This window comes from Hetaerina americana, unplaced genomic scaffold, assembly GCF_022747635.1.
Source record: "Hetaerina americana unplaced genomic scaffold, ioHetAmer1.1.p SCAF_7, whole genome shotgun sequence".
Taxonomy (NCBI): Eukaryota; Metazoa; Arthropoda; class Insecta; order Odonata; family Calopterygidae; genus Hetaerina; species Hetaerina americana.
In genome coordinates this window covers 44,866,222-44,885,596 of record NW_027287316.1, presented here as the reverse complement: position 1 = coordinate 44,885,596, position 19,375 = coordinate 44,866,222, and the positions used below count along the sequence as shown (strand labels likewise).

General features: G+C 34.1%; 1 protein-coding gene across 1 annotated transcript; it reads right to left on the bottom strand.

Moving 5' to 3' along the window:
- Nucleotides 1–688: 688 nt before the first annotated feature.
- Nucleotides 689–19,365, bottom strand: LOC139696148 (protein disulfide-isomerase TMX3-like). The gene is made up of 12 exons (XM_071594756.1): nt 19,084–19,365; nt 18,908–18,956; nt 18,466–18,505; nt 18,222–18,385; nt 17,939–18,122; nt 14,856–14,933; nt 12,342–12,408; nt 7,038–7,290; nt 5,836–5,889; nt 5,444–5,636; nt 4,409–4,613; nt 689–1,368 (listed from the first exon to the last, which is right to left on the bottom strand). The coding sequence occupies exons 1-12, from the start codon at nt 19,127–19,129 to the stop codon at nt 1,343–1,345; spliced, it is 1,359 nt and encodes a 452-aa protein (XP_071450857.1). The 5' UTR covers nt 19,130–19,365; the 3' UTR covers nt 689–1,342.
- Between the last annotated feature and the right edge of the window lie 10 nt (nt 19,366–19,375).

Genomic DNA, 19,375 nt, shown 5'->3' with positions numbered 1-19,375 from the left:
TGCAAACAAAAGTCATTTGATCAGGCCCTCACTCAGAGAACATAGATTTCCTGGAAAAACCATCATTCTGAAAAAAATTATGATGCACCAGTTCACCAAAATGGTACGCCCCACAGCAAGAACACCAACAGTGGTGAGGTCAATATCATTTTAATCAGTTTAAAAATTTTATCATCATCATCATCATTGCTCAACAGGAAACTTTGAAAATCACTCACAAGCACAAGAACATCACTTATTGACAACTAGATGACTGAGGAACAAAATGAAACATTTCCTCCAAGCAATGAAAATCACAAATATACAGGTATCACAGTAAAATTGAACATAAAATAAAAATATTCAAAGAACAAAATTTTTTTGCCATTATTTTCATGTGAAGCATTGAAACACCACTTCAATTTTGCATCTCTCAAAGGACAAGGGCTGTTAAGAAAAACAAAGACATCTAGGTGCAAATTAGTAGCATCTTGTGAACACATCTCAAAATGACAGGCAGGGAACTTTCCTACCTAAAATGTGAATTAACAATTTTTCCAGAACATCTGCCAACTCCCTGAGTTTTCCAGATGAGCAATATTCCCTGAGTTTCCCAGGCAGACATCCTGTAATGATCATGCACTTTATGATAATAAGGTATTTTTGGTTAGGAATATAAATAACATCGAATCAAAGTAAATACCACATCTAACTGTATATGAATGCTTTAATGCATGCAAAATTTCACAAAGTAGGCACTGATCTCAGGTATTGAAGAAACCACTTTTTGGCATGAAAGAACTTGAATATACATCCACATTCAAGTTAATTAAACATTATATTTGAAATGAACAAGAAACATAAATGAAAGTAACATTTAAATCAACTGCTGCATTATTCATTTTATTCATGAAATGCAAAAATGTTCATATTATTTCAAGTATATCTTTAAATATCAATCAACAACATACACGCCTATGCAAACGGGTTACTTACCTCTGGGTTAATTTGTAAAATCATACATTTAAGTACATGTATGAACATGATTGACTAGAAATTAAAGCTCAGAACTTAGTTCAATTCAGCTTTGAAATTTAAAAGTACAGATCTAAAATTTAATACAACTTTACACCATTCACACTCAGATCATAAACATAAAATGTAACCTTTTTATAATATTAAACATTTGTAGAACTTCTAAATGACTGAGGTGAATTATTTACACAGTACTAGACATTTTAACACAAAATATGCAATGGTTTATCAAATTTTATCAATTCGTTTAAACAACTTTATTTAATTTTACAATGAAAGTTCATTATGAATGTAGATGCATGATAAAAGACAACAGCTATACCCCAAATCACTCTCTCTTCTCATGTGATCCATCTGAAATGGAATTTTTTAATAATATTAGTGCAACAAAAAAACTCAAAACTAAAATAATAAATTTAATGATCACCAGATCATGAAAGTTATGTAGAGGCAAAGTAGTCACATTATTCCTATTTAAAAGAAGACATTTTTTTTGGGTAAAAACTGTTTCCAATAAGATTTAAATGCATTTTCATGCTGTGTACTGAGTTATTGACTTTAAAGTATTTTTTTTCTCATTTATACAACCTTTTTCCGGAATATATGTAAGATACTGGATTCCATAAAAAAATAAATGAAGCCTAGAGTGGCACTGTTTACTAATCATAATTGACACTTATAATACTAGAGTTAATTTAATACTTAGAGAATTATGAAATGAAAACATTACTCTTATAACAAGAAAACTTGCATCAGCATTGAATGACAAGTGATTCTTTCTGATACCAAGGAAGGTTTCTCAGACTAGTGTCAACTTCATTCTCTACTATGTACATATCTCTAAATCTAAGGCAAATTTTCAAGAAAGACCAAAATTCATAGTATGTCACATATATATTTATAAGAGCGCTTCATTTTGAATTCAAGTTAATGCTTTGTCTTTTGTTTAAGAACAATTCAGTTTTAGCTTTTTCTTCATTGCCAGATATTTTGATAAAACTACCAAGTAAGGATACACCTGACACATTTTCTCAAATAATTTACTATACAAGGATGTACTCATAAGTACAAAATCATGATAGTCACTGCTCTCATATCAGGTGACTGTCAATAGTCTGCTGCCACCATTCCCATTCATTACAAAAATTTCTCAAATGTGTCAAGTTCAAGAATGGGCGGGGCAACATCATCTGCCATATTAATCGCAGCCTAGTTCTCACAGATAAGATCACAGAAACCACCTTGCAAATGTGATGAATTAACTTAATGGACTGGGACAGACTATTTAACATCTTCACCATACTACAAGTGCATTTATTTACTCTCTGGTAAAACTTCATTCATGGTGAATTGAAACTCACATTATTATGCAACTAAAATTTCTCCTGATTTCTGTAACTAACGTGCAAGCTATAGAGTGAGAAACCAAACACTTTTGTATTTCCATGGCTATATAATTATACTATGCATGTACTTTTCTGGTTCCCACTGTAATTTAATTACAGACCAGTTTAATGATTCCTCACCTCAACCAAAGAATAAATCTGTTAAATAAATTACCAAATGATAATAAAGCTAATAACATAATTATCCTGCCGACATTTCCAATATTTATGGATACAAATCATAGGATGTGGTTTAGAATGTATTATGTAGTAGAATTTTGATATGATGAGAGCTTACAATTCCTAAAAAAATCACTCATTAAATCAAGTTCTCACTGTTAAGGATTATAATTTTATAGTCTTTAATCAGCCAAAGCCAGCCAGCAACAAAGTTATTTGATGTAATAACTATAAGGCAACCAACTAGGAAACTATTAATAATAATTTATTGATCAATGTTATGATTTTTGAGCTTACAAGTATGCTGTCCTATTGTATTGCATTATAGCAACACATATTTAACATTTTTCGTGGTCAGTCTTGGACTGTAATTGTCTGATACTAAGTACATGCTGTGCCATTGGCTAGAACTAAAGTGTTCCACTGATAGTCTGAGGATAGGACTCAATCCAGTTCACTGAGTAGCCTTCAACTTTGGCGCTATGCATAGGTCTTTACTGGAGAATATTTGTCTCCTTTCATTAAGGCAATGTTCAAGATAACTAGGTCATAGCTCTACCCTCTCCCTGTTTTTTATTTCATTAGTTAAGTCCCATGGAAAACAAATAAGCCATGCATGAAAAGCATGCACACCCAGAACGCATGAATAGGCAGACCAATAAAAATGGCAGTTGAAAAATGTGTGCTTGATCATTATATAATTATGCAATTTTTGGATTTATATTTTTACTTTCGGATTGAACCAGTAATAGTATTAAACGACTCCTGTAGTTGTGATGTGTTGGTCTCACCATCAACAATTTACTTACGCTTAAATCAGGGAGTAATAATTTACCATATGCATTAGTCATTATACTGATATTCTAGTTAAAATTTGCACTCAGTACATAAATCAGGCTTTTCATTTTTCTAATCAAAAATTAAGACATTATTATAACAATGTGACTTATATAATTCTATTACCTGCAGTAAACATAGATATCATAGGGTAGGTCATAAAAATGTGATTAGTAGTTACGGTGGCAGGAATTTTACTCAGGAAATTACTGGAGTGTGATGAGTTCAAAATTATTTTCTGTCTCCAGAGCCTATAAACATAACAGTTTCAGGCTTAACTTTGTGGAATTCCTTCATGATGAAGGTAGAAATAGAAACTTGGCACTTCCACATAAAGATTTGATACTTCACAGGACCATGGTTTTGATGCTGCGCATCATCTGATTCTGAGGAAGGTAGGGGGAGTAATTTAAATGCTGGTGCAGCAACCTATTACTGGACTAGGGTATGTATTCGATTATTTCTGTCTCAACTTTGTGGAAGTTCATTTTCATTAACTGAAGAGCACAATGTATCCTACCACTGTTCTTTGAAAGAACATTGGAAAAAACACATTGTGTTCTTCATTTAATGAGGAGGGGGGGGTGTTTGTCCTGCAATGGTTATACCCTCATTAAGGGACGGTTGATGGTCATAACTGCCTTGGTGGGGGTGGGGTTGGTGTAGAAAGATTTTGGAGTCTTTTATGAATTTAAGGAGGGGGGAATGGGAGCCTTTGGGGGGGGGGGGGGACTGGAGCCTTCCTCCCCTCTTGGAGCAGGGCTATATAAGTTGAAAACATTTTCATGTATGTCACCTGATGATGAAGCGCAGCATCATCAGCAGCATGGTCGCGTGAAGTATTAAATCTTTACACGGAAGTGCAAAGTTTCTTTTTCTACCCTCATCAAGAGCCTATCTCCAAATTAATTACTGATCCTACATAAAAAGTTTGAACGAATAAAAATGCACTTATATCTGGAATAGGAGGCTTAAAAAAAATTAAGAATTACCATCCTCTTCTTCTTCTTCCTCTTCATTTGCATCCATTATGTCGGCGCAGCAAACAGAGTAGCAAATAAGGCTGAGGAACCCAAGCGGAAGGCCAAACAACACAGCCGTTAGCACAGGATTTCCTTGCCACATCTCAGCTAGGGAGGTTCGTGCTTCAAAATATGTCCGATACAGCCGAGTTGGAAAAGTGTTTCCCCCATATGCCTAATGAGAGACATTTATTTTCAAATTTTGTTCAAAACAATTGTATAATGTAGATTAACAATTTACATATTCCCCTATTTAAGGTTAGTTACAGTGAAGTGGCTACACTTTTGGTTTAGGATAGGACTGAAGTGGAAATTATGTAGAATTCACAATAGCAGGACTTGGTGATTACAAGTTCATAATCTTCTTGAGAACTGATGATGGAGTGAGAAAGAAATGTCACCAAACAAATAAGTACTTTACTACAAATTTCATAGTAGTAGTAGTATTTATGGAAGGCGACCAACAGCTGAGGTCATTTGCGCCATTAGGGATGGACAGTAAAGGATGAAGGGTGAAGAGAAACCCTGCATCGGTATTAGCCTACTCTTTACGATAGGCACCAAGGGTTCCGCAGCTTAACATCCCATCCAACGGATGGCGCACTCACTCAGTGTCCTCCACAAAGCACCTCAAGTAGGGATCAAGATACCTCTGAAAAATATTCAACACCGCCGGGATTTGAGCCCGGGCCCTCTGGGTGGGAAGCCAGTACGTTACCCCCGCACCATCTCGATCCCCTCATTTGAAGTCCAACTATTTTTGTTATGGATATATATTTGGTGCCTCATATTTCCATTAATGTGGCTTTTATTTTTGCAAACTAGTAAGAACTTAATTCATAAAAAAATTTCTTTGCAAACAAATGTTTGAAATAAATAAAATAGTGACATCTGATAGGAATAATTCTTTAAGAGTGCTGTCCACACCATTTCTGCAGAGCAATATCATTTCCAAAAAAATTTAATATAGACGAATAATATTTACTTATTGAATAAGACACTTACCGGTACTGAGTGATTGAGGATTTCATCTAAAAAGGCAGCCAGTGATTCTGGAGAAAGAGATGATGCCTCCACGCTTGGGAGGTGATGATGATTTGTAGTTGAGTTAATTACCAAAAGATTTGGCAAAGGCAACACTGTCATTGCAATGGAATTGGCCAAATCTGGGCTCCCAACCCAGCCAAATTGGAATGTTCTACCGAGAAAGTGAATGAAAAAAGTATATGAATGATTGCTTTTCATTAATAACACTGATAAAGAAATGGAAAAATCATTCAAAAAGAATTTAATTTGCCGACTCTCTAGGATTAGACTAATATCAGACTGGTGAACATCATGTTCAGATTATGAAAACTACTTCTCGATAAAAAAATTAGTGCACCAATTCAACTTACTCATGATATCTATCCCTGTTTTTTCTAATAACAGATTCTACCATGTCACGAAACCTGAAAAGATAGGCAATGAAAGCCAATTGCTCATAATATCATGAAGTTGCATAGCAGTAAAACAACATAATAATGGCAGCATGTACATTTGCACTACTATGATGTGTGTGGGTTTCATCAGGAACTTCACCACAAAAATTCTTCAAAATATTCCAAAGAAACTGCGGGAGATGCCGCAACAGTAACTTTTAACGGAGTCATCCGCTAATGTGCATTTCAATGCAACAATTTCAGAGTGTAAAAATCATCGCCTTGACTGGGACTCCCAGTCAAGGTGAATGATTTTTACACTCTGAAATTGTTGCATCTTCAAAATATATTGTAGGAAGAGTTTCACTCACATTTTGGCACTTTTCTATGGCATTGACTTCACTCCTGAATTTCTATTTACTAAGTCTGAGAGAATTAATCTACATTTACTACTCTTAAAGTCTCCTCGTTTATGCCATTTCATTTCACTTACATCTTATCCATCTAATCCCATTTTCATTACCAAATATTCTAAATCCCAATCCTATATTGGTTGATACATCTCATGTAAGCCTTCTTTTAAGTAGTCCCCACATGACATCCTAATAAGGAATGAGTTTACCTCCAAAATATTTAAATCTAGGGAGTTCTTTCATTTATTTTATTTAAATCAATAAAATCAATAAAAAAAGAAAGGAATACATGTTAAGCTTCTGCTCCTTTGGATAGTTATATGACAATTGGTCATAGCCTTCCACACCACAGTGTTGCAGCTGTTAAAGTAACCATTTTAATGTCAGCAAAGATTTTAGTGCTGCCAATCACTGAGTTCTCCATCTTTATTCATATGAGGGACTACTACTCCCTCCTCCAGGTGATAAGTGGCCACCACTCATCAAGTTATGGCACCATAGTTGGATTTCATAGCATATTTAGGCCATCTTTCCCAAAGATGGAAGTCAAGTACCCCCACTTATTTTATTCATCGAGTCATTTGCTGGATACACTTTGAAACTGACCTATGGCTCAACCACAGGAAAGTATTACTACTATACTACATATTTATTAGGAAAATTACTGCAGTTAGAATAAGTGACTTTGAATTTCATGATAGGATAAAATATGAATGTAGCACAAAAAGGCATTTCTAAATATAAAAAGAAGAAGAAGGTACATACTGTAACATGTCTGAAGGAATATCTTGGAGTTTATTTTCTTGAAGAACAGCCAAAACAAGGTATTTTCCAGTCTGGAGTACTTGATTGATGTTACCTCTGGTTACTTTCAAAAATGTTTCAAATCTCTCTTTATTGACCCACTCATGTAGGGTATTATTCAAAGAGTTGTCCTCTTCTATGTCTTCTTCATTTTCCTTGAGACTTGATTTATCCTCCAAACCCCTAACAACTCGGCTCAATCTAAAACTATCACCTAAGCAGATTGTGAAGAGCAGAACATAAGTATATGAGCTCTGGTCACAATAATTTAAATAATAACAATATCAAAATTATTTTAGAACCAATTTACCTCGTGAACCAACTGACATGGCGATAAAAAAAATACAAATATTTCTGGATTAAAAGTGCTGGTTTGCCAAAATGAGAAACATTTATAAATCATGTTTGAGAATATTGTGTTTTGAATTTGGTCAATAATATGGCCAGAAATGGGATGTTTTTCTGATCCGTAGTTTTGGAGGACACAAAAATAGTTTTCCGAGCTCAAAAAAATGTCTGTGATTGCTTAGTAAGTCTTTCGTAAACTTCTTCAGGATTTTCATTCATGAAGTTTCATTGTGGGGATGTCATATACTTATTTAAAGTTTTCCATCTCATTTTCACAATTTTAGGTAAAAGAGATAGCCCTACAGATGACTGCACAGTTTCCTTATAAAGCTTTTCGTATGATGTCATGTGAGTTTTCATGACCATATCGAGAGAATTTTGAAAATTCCACCATGGTTGAAACCTTTCCTGAATTTTGTACAATACAGCTTTAAAATAAAAATTCCCATTGTTGAAGAGCTAAAGAGGGTCTAAAAAAAACCATCCCATAATGCCTCCATTTAATTCAAGATACAGATGTAACACAGAAAACAATTTTCCTTTCTTGATACCTTCATCCCCAAGGGGAAAAAATCGCAGCCAGAGTCATTTTTCCAAAGAAACAGCGGGAGATGCCACAACAGTAACTTTTAATGGGTCATCCGCTAATGTGCATTTCAATGCAACAATTTCAGAGTCATTGTTTACTGGAAAAAGGCACATAATGATTTTTACCTAATTAACAGCTACTCATGTGGTATGATGTTTACACAGAAACTAAGAGCTACCCAAACATCATTTCACAGGGGACACACACCAGCTCTGATGTAGAATCTTTAAAAAATGATGTACATGTTTAATAAAACCAAACCACAGTAATTAAACTGAAGGTTGATTTGATGGATGAAGATAGAGCTCATCTATTACCAATGGCATGTGAAATTCACAAATAATGGTAGGGGGGCCAGTTCCTTTCCGTGTAGCCCATGTGGTTTCTCAGGAAGATCTAGTATATGAAAAATCACACGGCTTGAATGAGGCTGAGGGTGTCCAAGGGAATCACTCAGGCTCTCAACTTAGCAGCCCAGCGCTCTACCTCATGGACCAAGTCCTTAATCATGTGTGCTAAGGTGAAATAGCTACTACCAGGATTTCATCTCAAGATCATCCAAATAGGAAGAAATAAAATGATCCAGGGCCCATTAAAGATGATTGAGGAAGTTTCCAAAGTCACCTACAGCAAAGCATTTGCCATTACCACACAAAGGCAAAAGGTAATGACCACCAATTCTTGATGAGCACAGCGGTATGTCACAACACCTAATTGGCTTCTTATTCTCAGATTTAGAAGTTCTAAGAGTATAACAAAAATTTCACAGGTGAAACGGTGAATATCATGTAGCTTTGAGAAGAAAATGTGTAAATAATAAAAAAAGTTATAACACCATATATGAATGCTTGAAAATCAACCTTGGAATAGAGGCTGGTGTGGAGTAGTGATTAAACCTTGGGAATGTGTTTTCTTTGTCTGGGCTTCCCTAGTCTTAGTATACAAAAATATGGGCCACAAACCCAGACTCTAATCCACAAACTACCTGAGTGCCATATGAGTTTCTTTCCTTCCCTACCATAATTTGATACCATCATTTATGCTTCCATAATTTCTCTTTTGTTGATATAAGATCTCGCTACCTCACCTGATTGCCATTCCCAAAATTATAATAAGTTTTTCATGAGAATTGTCAATGTCTATAAAAAGTTTCCCAACTTCTTTCCCATTTTTACATTTCAGTACCTTCACACATTACATGATTGAATGAATTGTGCAATGCATTTCATTGCATCATCCCTTGCCATGCAATAGCTAAATGTTCATTCATCTTCCATTTTTGAAATGCCTCCCCAACTTTGATCTTCTTCATACATCCCAATCCACCACACTCATCTCTCCAAACATGCTTCTTGTCTACTCCGCCATACCCTGAACTCTGTATTTCACTCCTCGACTTTTTTGGATGCTTTTGTATTGAATTGTAACTTATTGTTAAGTGATTGTTTTGTTTGCAATTATTTATGTTTGCAACCTTTTCTTTTGTTATTTGCCCAATGCAATTAGCCTTTAACTATATTGTTGGGCTGAATAAATAGCTATCCTGTCTTTTTCAGGGTATGCATAAAGATACGAGGTAATAATGTCTTTTTTTGTTTCTTCAATTTTGTCACATCAGCCAAAAGCAATAACATTACTGTTATCCTTTTCTTTTCATTTCCAAAGGTTTTAACCACTACTGACTTTTCCACTGTACTAATAACTGGTGCGTCAGTTGTCACAGTTGTTTCATATACATCCACCATTTGTCTTAACACAACTTTTGATGGGTAAACATACTAACCACCACAACACTTCCACTTACAAGCATCACATAACACAACACAATGTGACAGCCTACACTATAAATGAACTCTTCTTCAATCCACATACTTTCTGCCTCCCTTCATGCCTTTTCTTTTCCTCCCCAATCTTGCCGTCCTAAAATTCTACTCTCCATTACAAGTCCTCAACACTACATCACCAATCAAAATGCTGTGCGCATTTTTGCCTCCTTTGAATTTTTTCCCTCTCTCCACCCCTACCATGCCAAATATAAGGTTAGTTGAAAAAGCCCATCATAAAATGAAAACTGCTAATTTTTCAAGATAGATCATTTTTTTTTTTCAATAGAGAATCCCTTTTAGACCTCAAAATTTTATTTAATACGGTTCCGGATTGTTGACCACTTCCAAATAATGCGATTGTTTCAACTCTCAAAATAAGCATATTGATCTGATCATATACTTATTTGAATAAAATCTCCTTCCTGTCAGCCAATTCTTCAAATTGGAGAATAGGTAGTAGTCCAAGCGAGCCAAAAATTTGGTGTATGGGGGAAGGTGAACAATTTGGAATTGCTACTACATCAATTTTATGGCTAAACTGCAAGGAAGTGAGCTGGTGCAGAGTCAAGTTTGAAAAGGACTTCCAATGCATCATTTTTGGAATTTTTCACAGCCAAATAATGATTCATATCATGCACCTGTAACATGTTGACCTATTTAATAAGTAATGAATATCATTCTTTGTAATTTTAAATAAAACAAGTTCCCATAACCTTCCCAGCTGAAAGATTGATCTTTACCTTCTTTGGTGCAAACTTCCTGTTGTTAAACCATTGCTTGGACTATTCCTTGGTTTCAGGCATGTAGTGGTGCCTTTTGTTGTACCCACATTGATGACACAATACCTAATAACCTGAGGATTTCATTGAAACAGCTGTAAACTGGCTTTGGAGCATGTTGCACACTTAAACATGAACAACCAAAGCAATCTTCTCGTGAATAGCTTTCTTGTGGCCAAATGTTGATGCAAAATATTACAAGGTTTTTTTTAAAATTCAGGTCTGTATGGTCATAAAAAATATATATTCATATGAAAAAGTTTTTCAATTATGGCTTTAATTTCCTACAAACCTGCTCCACTTTTCTACATAGATGCCATTCTCTTCTAGGCACTTTTCATTATGCTACACCAGCCTCTTTAATCTCTCAGCTTAGATGTTCCCCATCGGGAAATTGAACCAGTTGACAATGCCGGTCTTGACTTTCTCATTGGCTTCCAACCGCTGTCCAACAAGCCACTGTTTCAAATGCAAGGAGTTTCAAGTGCTAGGAAGAGGCATCTCTACCAGGTCAATAGCAGTCCAAAAATGGTTGTCCACTCAACATTCTTGGCTCTGTTTGTTAGTCCACAAGCATCATCGGTACCCATCTTGTGCACAATTAGTGATAACTGACCTTTTCTGTAATAAACTGTGTAAATAGTGGTGGGTCCAGCAAGACAAAATTTATCACCCAGAGAACTAATCACCAATCTTCAATCAGATTGCCGTTCTTGGTCCACTTGTTTTGCCACATGGCTTGCTACTCCACTCTTCATCATTCAAATTTGTGTGGCCATTTAAAGTCTTGACACTTTTGTCTAACCTTACCTTCACTCATTACTACAGGTCCATAAACTAGGCACAATTTCCAATAAATTTGGGCAGATGATGATCCTTTTGCACACAAAAATCAAACCACAGCAGGCACTTCGCACCTGGCAGGAGCAACGGTTTTTGTGGACATTGTTATCTGCATTCAATGAAAAGCAAACAACTCCTGAATCAAAATGACAACTTCAGTGGCTTTTGAAACAATCAATTTAATGGTGCTGTATGTGTGCAGGTTTGTTCTGACCTACCAATATATAAATTTAAGAAAATGACCCTTACTTTTCAAATATACCTCGCAAGTACCCATTCACTCTAGAGGTCTCCAGCATTAGTTTTCTGAAACACTTTTACTATTCTATTATTCAATAAAATATGTTTTTTTTACCTATGATATCAGGAGTAGTGATCTCAAGAAGGCATCCAGAGTGTTCAAAAAACCTTTACTCATATGGCCACCCCAAACATTATTTAACAGCTAATAAACCATTCTAATCAAAGGACTTGGTTCATCATAATGTTTATCAAGATTGTCTTTAATCTCTTGAGGTGATTTGCTTTTCATAAAAATAATATTTGTCCACTACATGAAATTGTTTAATCCATTTTTTGGTAATCACTTGACTTGTTAAATTCAAATGGATGCTATATAAAGAGTAGCAGCCATAGTAGATTAGAATCATATTGTCAGCAATAATTGCCTAGTGAAATTAATCTTTTCAGATTCAATCAAGCTACTTAAGTCTTCATTTAGCAGAATATCAAAAAGTTCCACTTTCTAATGCCAACACTGAACATTATATTGATTGAGAACATTTACTTTAAACACAGAGGTTACCTAGGATTGATGCCTCACATAATAATGCAACCAAGCACAAAACATACCAAGAGAAAAAATTAAATGTAAACTCACCATCAAAAAAGAAGTACATATTTTCCTTGTAAACAAACACCACAGGGGCACTTTTCAGTTTCACATGCTATAAGACAAAATTGTGATTTTGTTACCATTTGCTTTAATCTGATTCAACGAAAGGATGAAAATCCATTGCAAAGAAGTTGAGACACTGATAAATGTCAATCTTTATGCACTAAACTTCCATTTTTCATACACTCATTGACAAAATAAATCTTTATAAAAATTTAAATTTCTTTAGACAGAAATTTATATCATACTTATAATTAAATTGACATTACCAGGCACTTAAGCTAGCTGAAGATCATTTCAGATAGAATTTATAACGGAGAAATATAGAGATAGGCAAGGCAGATATTGAGAGATTACATTTTACACTATAACATTATGTACCCATGCAACATTGTATTATTTCTACATAATGCTTTTATTCAGAATAATTCTCATACACTCATATGTACATGTAATGGATACATGATGATTTTCAATGAGATTTTAATGTACTGTGGATTTGGCTACACAACCATACAAATTATTTTATTATTTATTTAATGGTCACTCAGAAAAATTCTGGATATGGTGTTCTATTGCAATTCAATAAAGTAGGAGGTGAATATATAACTAGTTGAAAAAATGTACCTTGTTCAAGAAATACAAAATGCACATTTTTTTTACCAAACTCTTGATTTGGCACTCTTAACACTAATGTGACCTACATTGATGTCTCTTGAAGGAAATCAAGCATATAAATTTAATCTAACAGGGTTACAAGGATGCTATGATGCAAGCAAAAATGAAAATGGAGAATTCAGGAGAACAAGTAAAATTGAGGACCAGAATATAAAATATACCACTACATGTTAACACCTGGAAAACTGCCAACTTGTGATGCCTTATATTAACAATAATACCAAATATTGAAAAAAACACAGCAAATGAAGTCACACATCCATGTAAATACGAACAAAAAGCTTTTACATTAACATATCTTTTTAAAGCAGAATTTTCTCCAGGAATAAAAGTTGATGAGGGGTATGAGTATCATCCTTACATCTATTATTTGCCATTGAATATTCTCCCCTGTCACCTTGTCCAAAAATTATGAATGTTTTATGAGGAATTTTCTCAGAGAGAATGGCATTATTAGTCATTGCAGATCTACTGTGTAAAAAATTGCCCATATCCTCATAAAGTTTAGTTGACCGTCATGTTTAGTCTTGGCCATGGCCAATCACAGACCCCTGTAGTGGATAGTATTTATGGGGCTTGAATTAGAGTTGTGCCCTGATGAGTAACCAAATGAGTCATTTTCCAAATTTTGTACAGATGTGCTTCATATGGTAAAATCAGGGCAGTGAGAGTAGCGACCCTATTTTAGTAATTTTACTGGCCTTATGACACCAGAAAATGTTCCACAAATTTAAGTGGTAGGCCACACCCAATCATGTATGCCATTTGAGAAAATATGAACACTTTGCACGCAAGATTGAACAGCATTTCAGAAACATCTCCAAAAGTACAAATGACAAATTTTCTGCATATGGGCCTCAAATTTGCAAAAACTTCTAACCTAATCATATTAATATTTGAGATCAAAACAAAATATTACTCTGGATAGTGTTAATGCTGACAAAAATGACATGCTGCATTAAAATGTGAACATATGTTTCAACTCTTGGTTCATAATGGAAATCATCAAAAATGTGCAATGATTGACTAGAAATGATAGGAAAATGAATATTCGCCACACTACCTACACTTGACGTGTCTACTATTGCTTTATCAGAGTAATCAACTCAGAGATTGGTTAGATGAGTGAGGTCACCCAATAGCAACTCCAACAACTGGCGTAATTTGCACATCACAGTATAGGAGTTGGTTCCATTCCCTATGCCTATGGTTTCTCAGGAAGATCTGGCATTCAAAAAAAACAAGAACTTGATTTAAACCGAGGGTGCCGGAAGGCATATATTTTTCATTTCCCAGATCAAAGATTTCCTAATTTGAAATGCAAAAGTTTGATGCCTAGACACACTTCACAAACTCATCAGTTTGTGTTTTCCATGATGAGGCTAGTAACATTCAGTGTCAACTTAAAACACAGTGTAATAACAAAAACATTCAGAAGACTATAGGAAATTTCCAGGACTTATTAAAGAGACAGTAAAATCAAAGAGTTTTCCAGGTTTTCAAGGTGTGTGGCCATACTGTGATTGCAGGCTGTCATGTCAGCCGCCCAGGAAAAAAGAAATTTTCAGCTTACACATATGACATGCAATGAATGCAGCCTTCAGACTGTGACCGTGAAAGTTACAGGGTATGAGTCAAAAGGGCTTTTTTTTGTCATAAATGCAGGCCATCCAGAGCACATGATGAGCCATTATCATGCATGATTATCATATTGAAATTCTGAATGAGCCTCTAATTTAAATATACAACTAATTGCAATTAAGCGGCAACTAATTTTTTCGAATGTCATGAAATGTTGCTGATATCAAACAAAAAACTTACCTTTCTAGCCACCTCTTCAGAAACTGCATAAAAAAAGCCATAGGGTTGAAATTTCTCAGCTACTGAATAAAAGGACTCCTATGAAAGATGAAAAGTACATACATCATCACACCTCAGTTTCAAAGAGCATGGCCAATTATGCAACCAATAATTAATTACACATTTAAAGAAAGTAAACAAAAACTCATTCAAAATCTGAAAATTTCTATGATCAACGATACTTTACTAGGATCTATTGAACTGTTAATAAATTTATAAACAAATGAACTAACTTGAAGTAATGAATAATTAGAAAAAGCTTTTTAGATCTATTACAATGAGATGTTGGCTTCCCCATTAGGTTTTTCCCATCCCTCACAATATTAACCGTTTGAAGAGTCAGTAGTGCAAAAATAAACTAATGCTTACAGAGCAAGAACCTATGAGAATTAGCTGATACAACCAACTGAACAAAAATAAAAAATTAACATCTGACTGCCTAGTGGGATTAAAAATTTCAACCAGTTTGATGCCAACTCTTTCTGCTTTGATACCACACATGATTTCTAAAGTTGCAATAAAGCAAAAAAGGAATGCATTGTACATGTTTTATCATGCATTTAAAATACTGCCACTAATTTTAACTGGGCTAATTGGAAAAGCCCAGAGCTTTGGTAACAGAGTTCGGGTTTTCAAGTACCATATTTGATGGCATTTTTATGTATGACAACTTTTTTTCCAAAGTGATGATTAAAAAAAATCATCCGCATCTTATATGTGAAGGTTTGAACTCCATGGGTTAACGTTTAATACTGAATATTATTTTCATCGCAGATGGTCAATTCTCCCTACTTTGACTACATTATATTTACTTGTAAATAATATGTATTTATTATTCAATTGAAGAATGTTGCAATTGAAGTTATTATTAAGCTCATTGCTATTTTGTGGCATGAATATGATGTCATAATTATGATATAACGATTACGATGTTTATTGGTTCCTAGAAGTCATATTTGAGACATGTATGGAAAACTTCATATTGATTGCAAATATTCCAGACAAAAAAGGTACAAAAGCCATTAGAGTTTGAATTCAAATGATAGTCACCAATTAAAATGAAAACAGTAAACAAGAGCAGTAACAGCGTACATAAGAATAAAATTATTTATCGACAAAGATTTAGACAAGTAGAGTTCTGCTGCTTGCTTCTGGGATATTGACAGAGATGCCAGTAAGATGTCGAGCAAACTTAATTGTATTTTATCACAACCAATCATAAAAAAACAGCGTATCTTCTTATGGAGTGGAATTGTTTTTAAAAAATTACCTGAATTTTGGCATGGACCATTGAAACTTTTTTTCTGGTGTTTGCACTTTTGAAATGAGGGTGTCTCTTACAAGCCAATACATCTTATAAGCCATAAAATATCATATATAATCTGATTACTGAAGTCACATTATACTGTTTACTAATCCTACAAAAATCTACATGACAATCAAAAATATCCAAACATTGACACCTGAAAAGTTGGTAAAACCAATTAATGATTTTCAGTGAAATTTCCAAAACTTCTCAATTTTATCTAATGACTGTAACTGATATCTTAATATGACAGTTATGAAGACATGGCTTGTAATAATTTATTATTCATTTATATTTTAGCATTAACTAAATATTTTGGTTTACTTTTGTTGATGATACATGTAAGATCTGTTTCTTTGGTTGAGCCTGCTTGATTTTCTCTAGTGCTACTCTCACTTTTGTCCTTTTCCCAATTATACAAGCTTCCTTATCTTTCTCAACCCTGTATTTACTTCAACTTTCTTTCCCTTTCTCTTCTTACTTTTCTATTACCTCTCTTCTACCTATTAACCTTACCATCAACATACATTTAACCTCACCATACAAGGGTTTTTCTTCAAGGACTTATGAATGATCTTTGAACAAGTTATCAAAAAAAATTTATAACATAGTGTCTTTACCAGCCATTTTAAATTGAATCAACCAGGCTAATACTAAGAACATTATTATTGTATCTTTTATAATCACACCTAAACAGAGGTAAGTTATCTACTCCTTCATTTAAGGTATTCTACTTAATTTAGTACAGTTTAGATGATCCCTAAAGACTCCTATCCATGCATCATGAGAATATCCTACTGTTTGCCCCATATTATTTCCTTCTTCATTCCTTCCTTTACTTCTGCCTGTTTTCACACTGCCTAAAAAACCTCTTCTCTTCCTTCCTCTACCCCGCTAACCCGACATTATCTACTTTATTAAGGCCTTAAATATCACACTACTTTACAATATTTCCTCGACTGGCCTAGAAACTCCCTTTTCTTACCAAAACATTTGAAACTTGAATAATAAGTTCATTTATGTCGAACTTGGTTTTTTATGTAGTCCCAGATAGTCAATTTGTTGGTCCCTTGAATTTTTAAATAACATAGTTACTTTAATACTATACTCATCACAAAGGACTTTCTAGTATTGCCTTTAAAATGGCAACAAACCAGTTAAATTCTATATGCCTGTAATTTTGTGGACATTTACAATCCTAAAATTATGCAATACTCAATATAAAAAACTAAAATACGGAGAGGCAATGAATACCTGACAGTTTTTATGAAATGGAAAATATTTTTTTGGGTATGATAGCGGAGCATTTGTAAACCCATAGAGCAGTAGTCATAAAGGAGATAAAAATGAATACATGACAATTAAACTGTTATAATTTAAATCGTATTTGATTGAGGATTGGTAAAATGGAGATTACTTGTAAACTTGAAGCCAAATGCGAGGGTAATTATGTGGTATCAAGGCCTTACATATAGAGATGAAATTTAAGACACACTTGCAGCATTAAACCCTTTAGAGAAATGATTTCTTAAATTTTATTTTGGTTGTCTTAGGATAGGCAGGAAATGGAAGAGGTAAATTCACTTTTTTATTACTTAGCATTAAGTGTTTCTGTAAATATGCATACAATTATTTTGGTGAATATGAACCTTATCAGTCACAAGTACATTCATTTCTGCACATCGAATTCAGCTCTACAAAGAAATATCATTTAACTTTACCTAAAGTGGCTACGTACCCATAACGGTCCATGCGGATTACCCACGTACACAAAAAATAAGGGATTGGAGCCTTTCAAATTATCAATACTCTCTGGGCGAGTTATTTGTTGAACAGGTGGCCCAGACATACGTATGGCAAAGTTAACGATTTCTTCTTTTGTTCGGTCAGCTTTGAAAACATACTTCCGCTCACCTTTAAGGCTTTGAAAAAAATCATTAGAATATATTTAATTTAAATAAGAATTACGTAACAAATGAACAATAACAAATATTATTCTCAATAATAAGCTTTTCACTTACAACATAATTGTGGGAAATCCTGATACACCGAACTCAGATGCCATACTAGTGAATCTAGTGCAATCTACTCTTCCAACCCTAATGTTGGTGTTATGCAAGGATTGGGCTACGTGAGCCCAAATCGGCTCCAATCTTTTACAATGGGCACACCATGGCGCATAAAACTGTAACAGAAATACCACGAAAGAAAGAAAACGTTATATAAAATCGATGAAGAAACACATAACTACGAAAAGTCTTTTACCATAACAAGCCACTGCCCATCTTTTCTGATTTCCAAAAACCTGCAATGCAAATGAAAAGTTTCTCATTATTCTCTAGGGTAGAATTAAATCTAATTACACATACCAAGAATACATATTAACCAGCGAGGGATAAGAGAGTTATTGTTCTACGTCAACGAAGAGGAGAGGATTATGAATCTTTGTAATAAAAATTGCTGATGCTGCTTTACAACGGAAACAAACAATGTCTTAGCTTTGAATCACTTATTTTAACTTAAAAATACTCAAGCCTTATAATTATTTGACTTCTCAATATTTCAAACACTTCAGCATTTTCATTTATTGTATTGCACCTTCCGTTTTATCTACACCCACAGTTTCATTATTAAAATTTCACGGGTCAATCATTTTTAATGTTGTGAATGAATATTTACCACCAAAAAGTTCAATAATTATAATTACCTGTCACTCAACTCCAAAACTCTTGATCCCAAAATGGCATTTGTGAAAACTGAAAGATATATGCAATACAAATGAATTTCTAATCATGTACAATTTTATGTTTAACTTTAAAAGAAGAATGAATTAACTGTATTCAAACTTGTATGTAACCGACTAAAATATTCAAGTCCACTAACCATTCAACAGAGCAACACCAAAAATTATCTTCCACACATATGCCATTTCTAATATAATTCAAACATTACCCAGATACGTTTGGGTATTCGCATGTAAAAAATAAGTGAAATACTCTCCACTTTGACCAGTAAACTTGAATATTGTGTTTGGAGAAACTTCATGACAGTTCAATAATTAAATTGATTAGCACTTTTAGGTACTAAAAACTTTAGATCGATATGCTAAAAAGTGATAATACTTCCGAATGTTTGCACATGCTTCAGTACGGCATACCAAAAAACGAAGTTATAA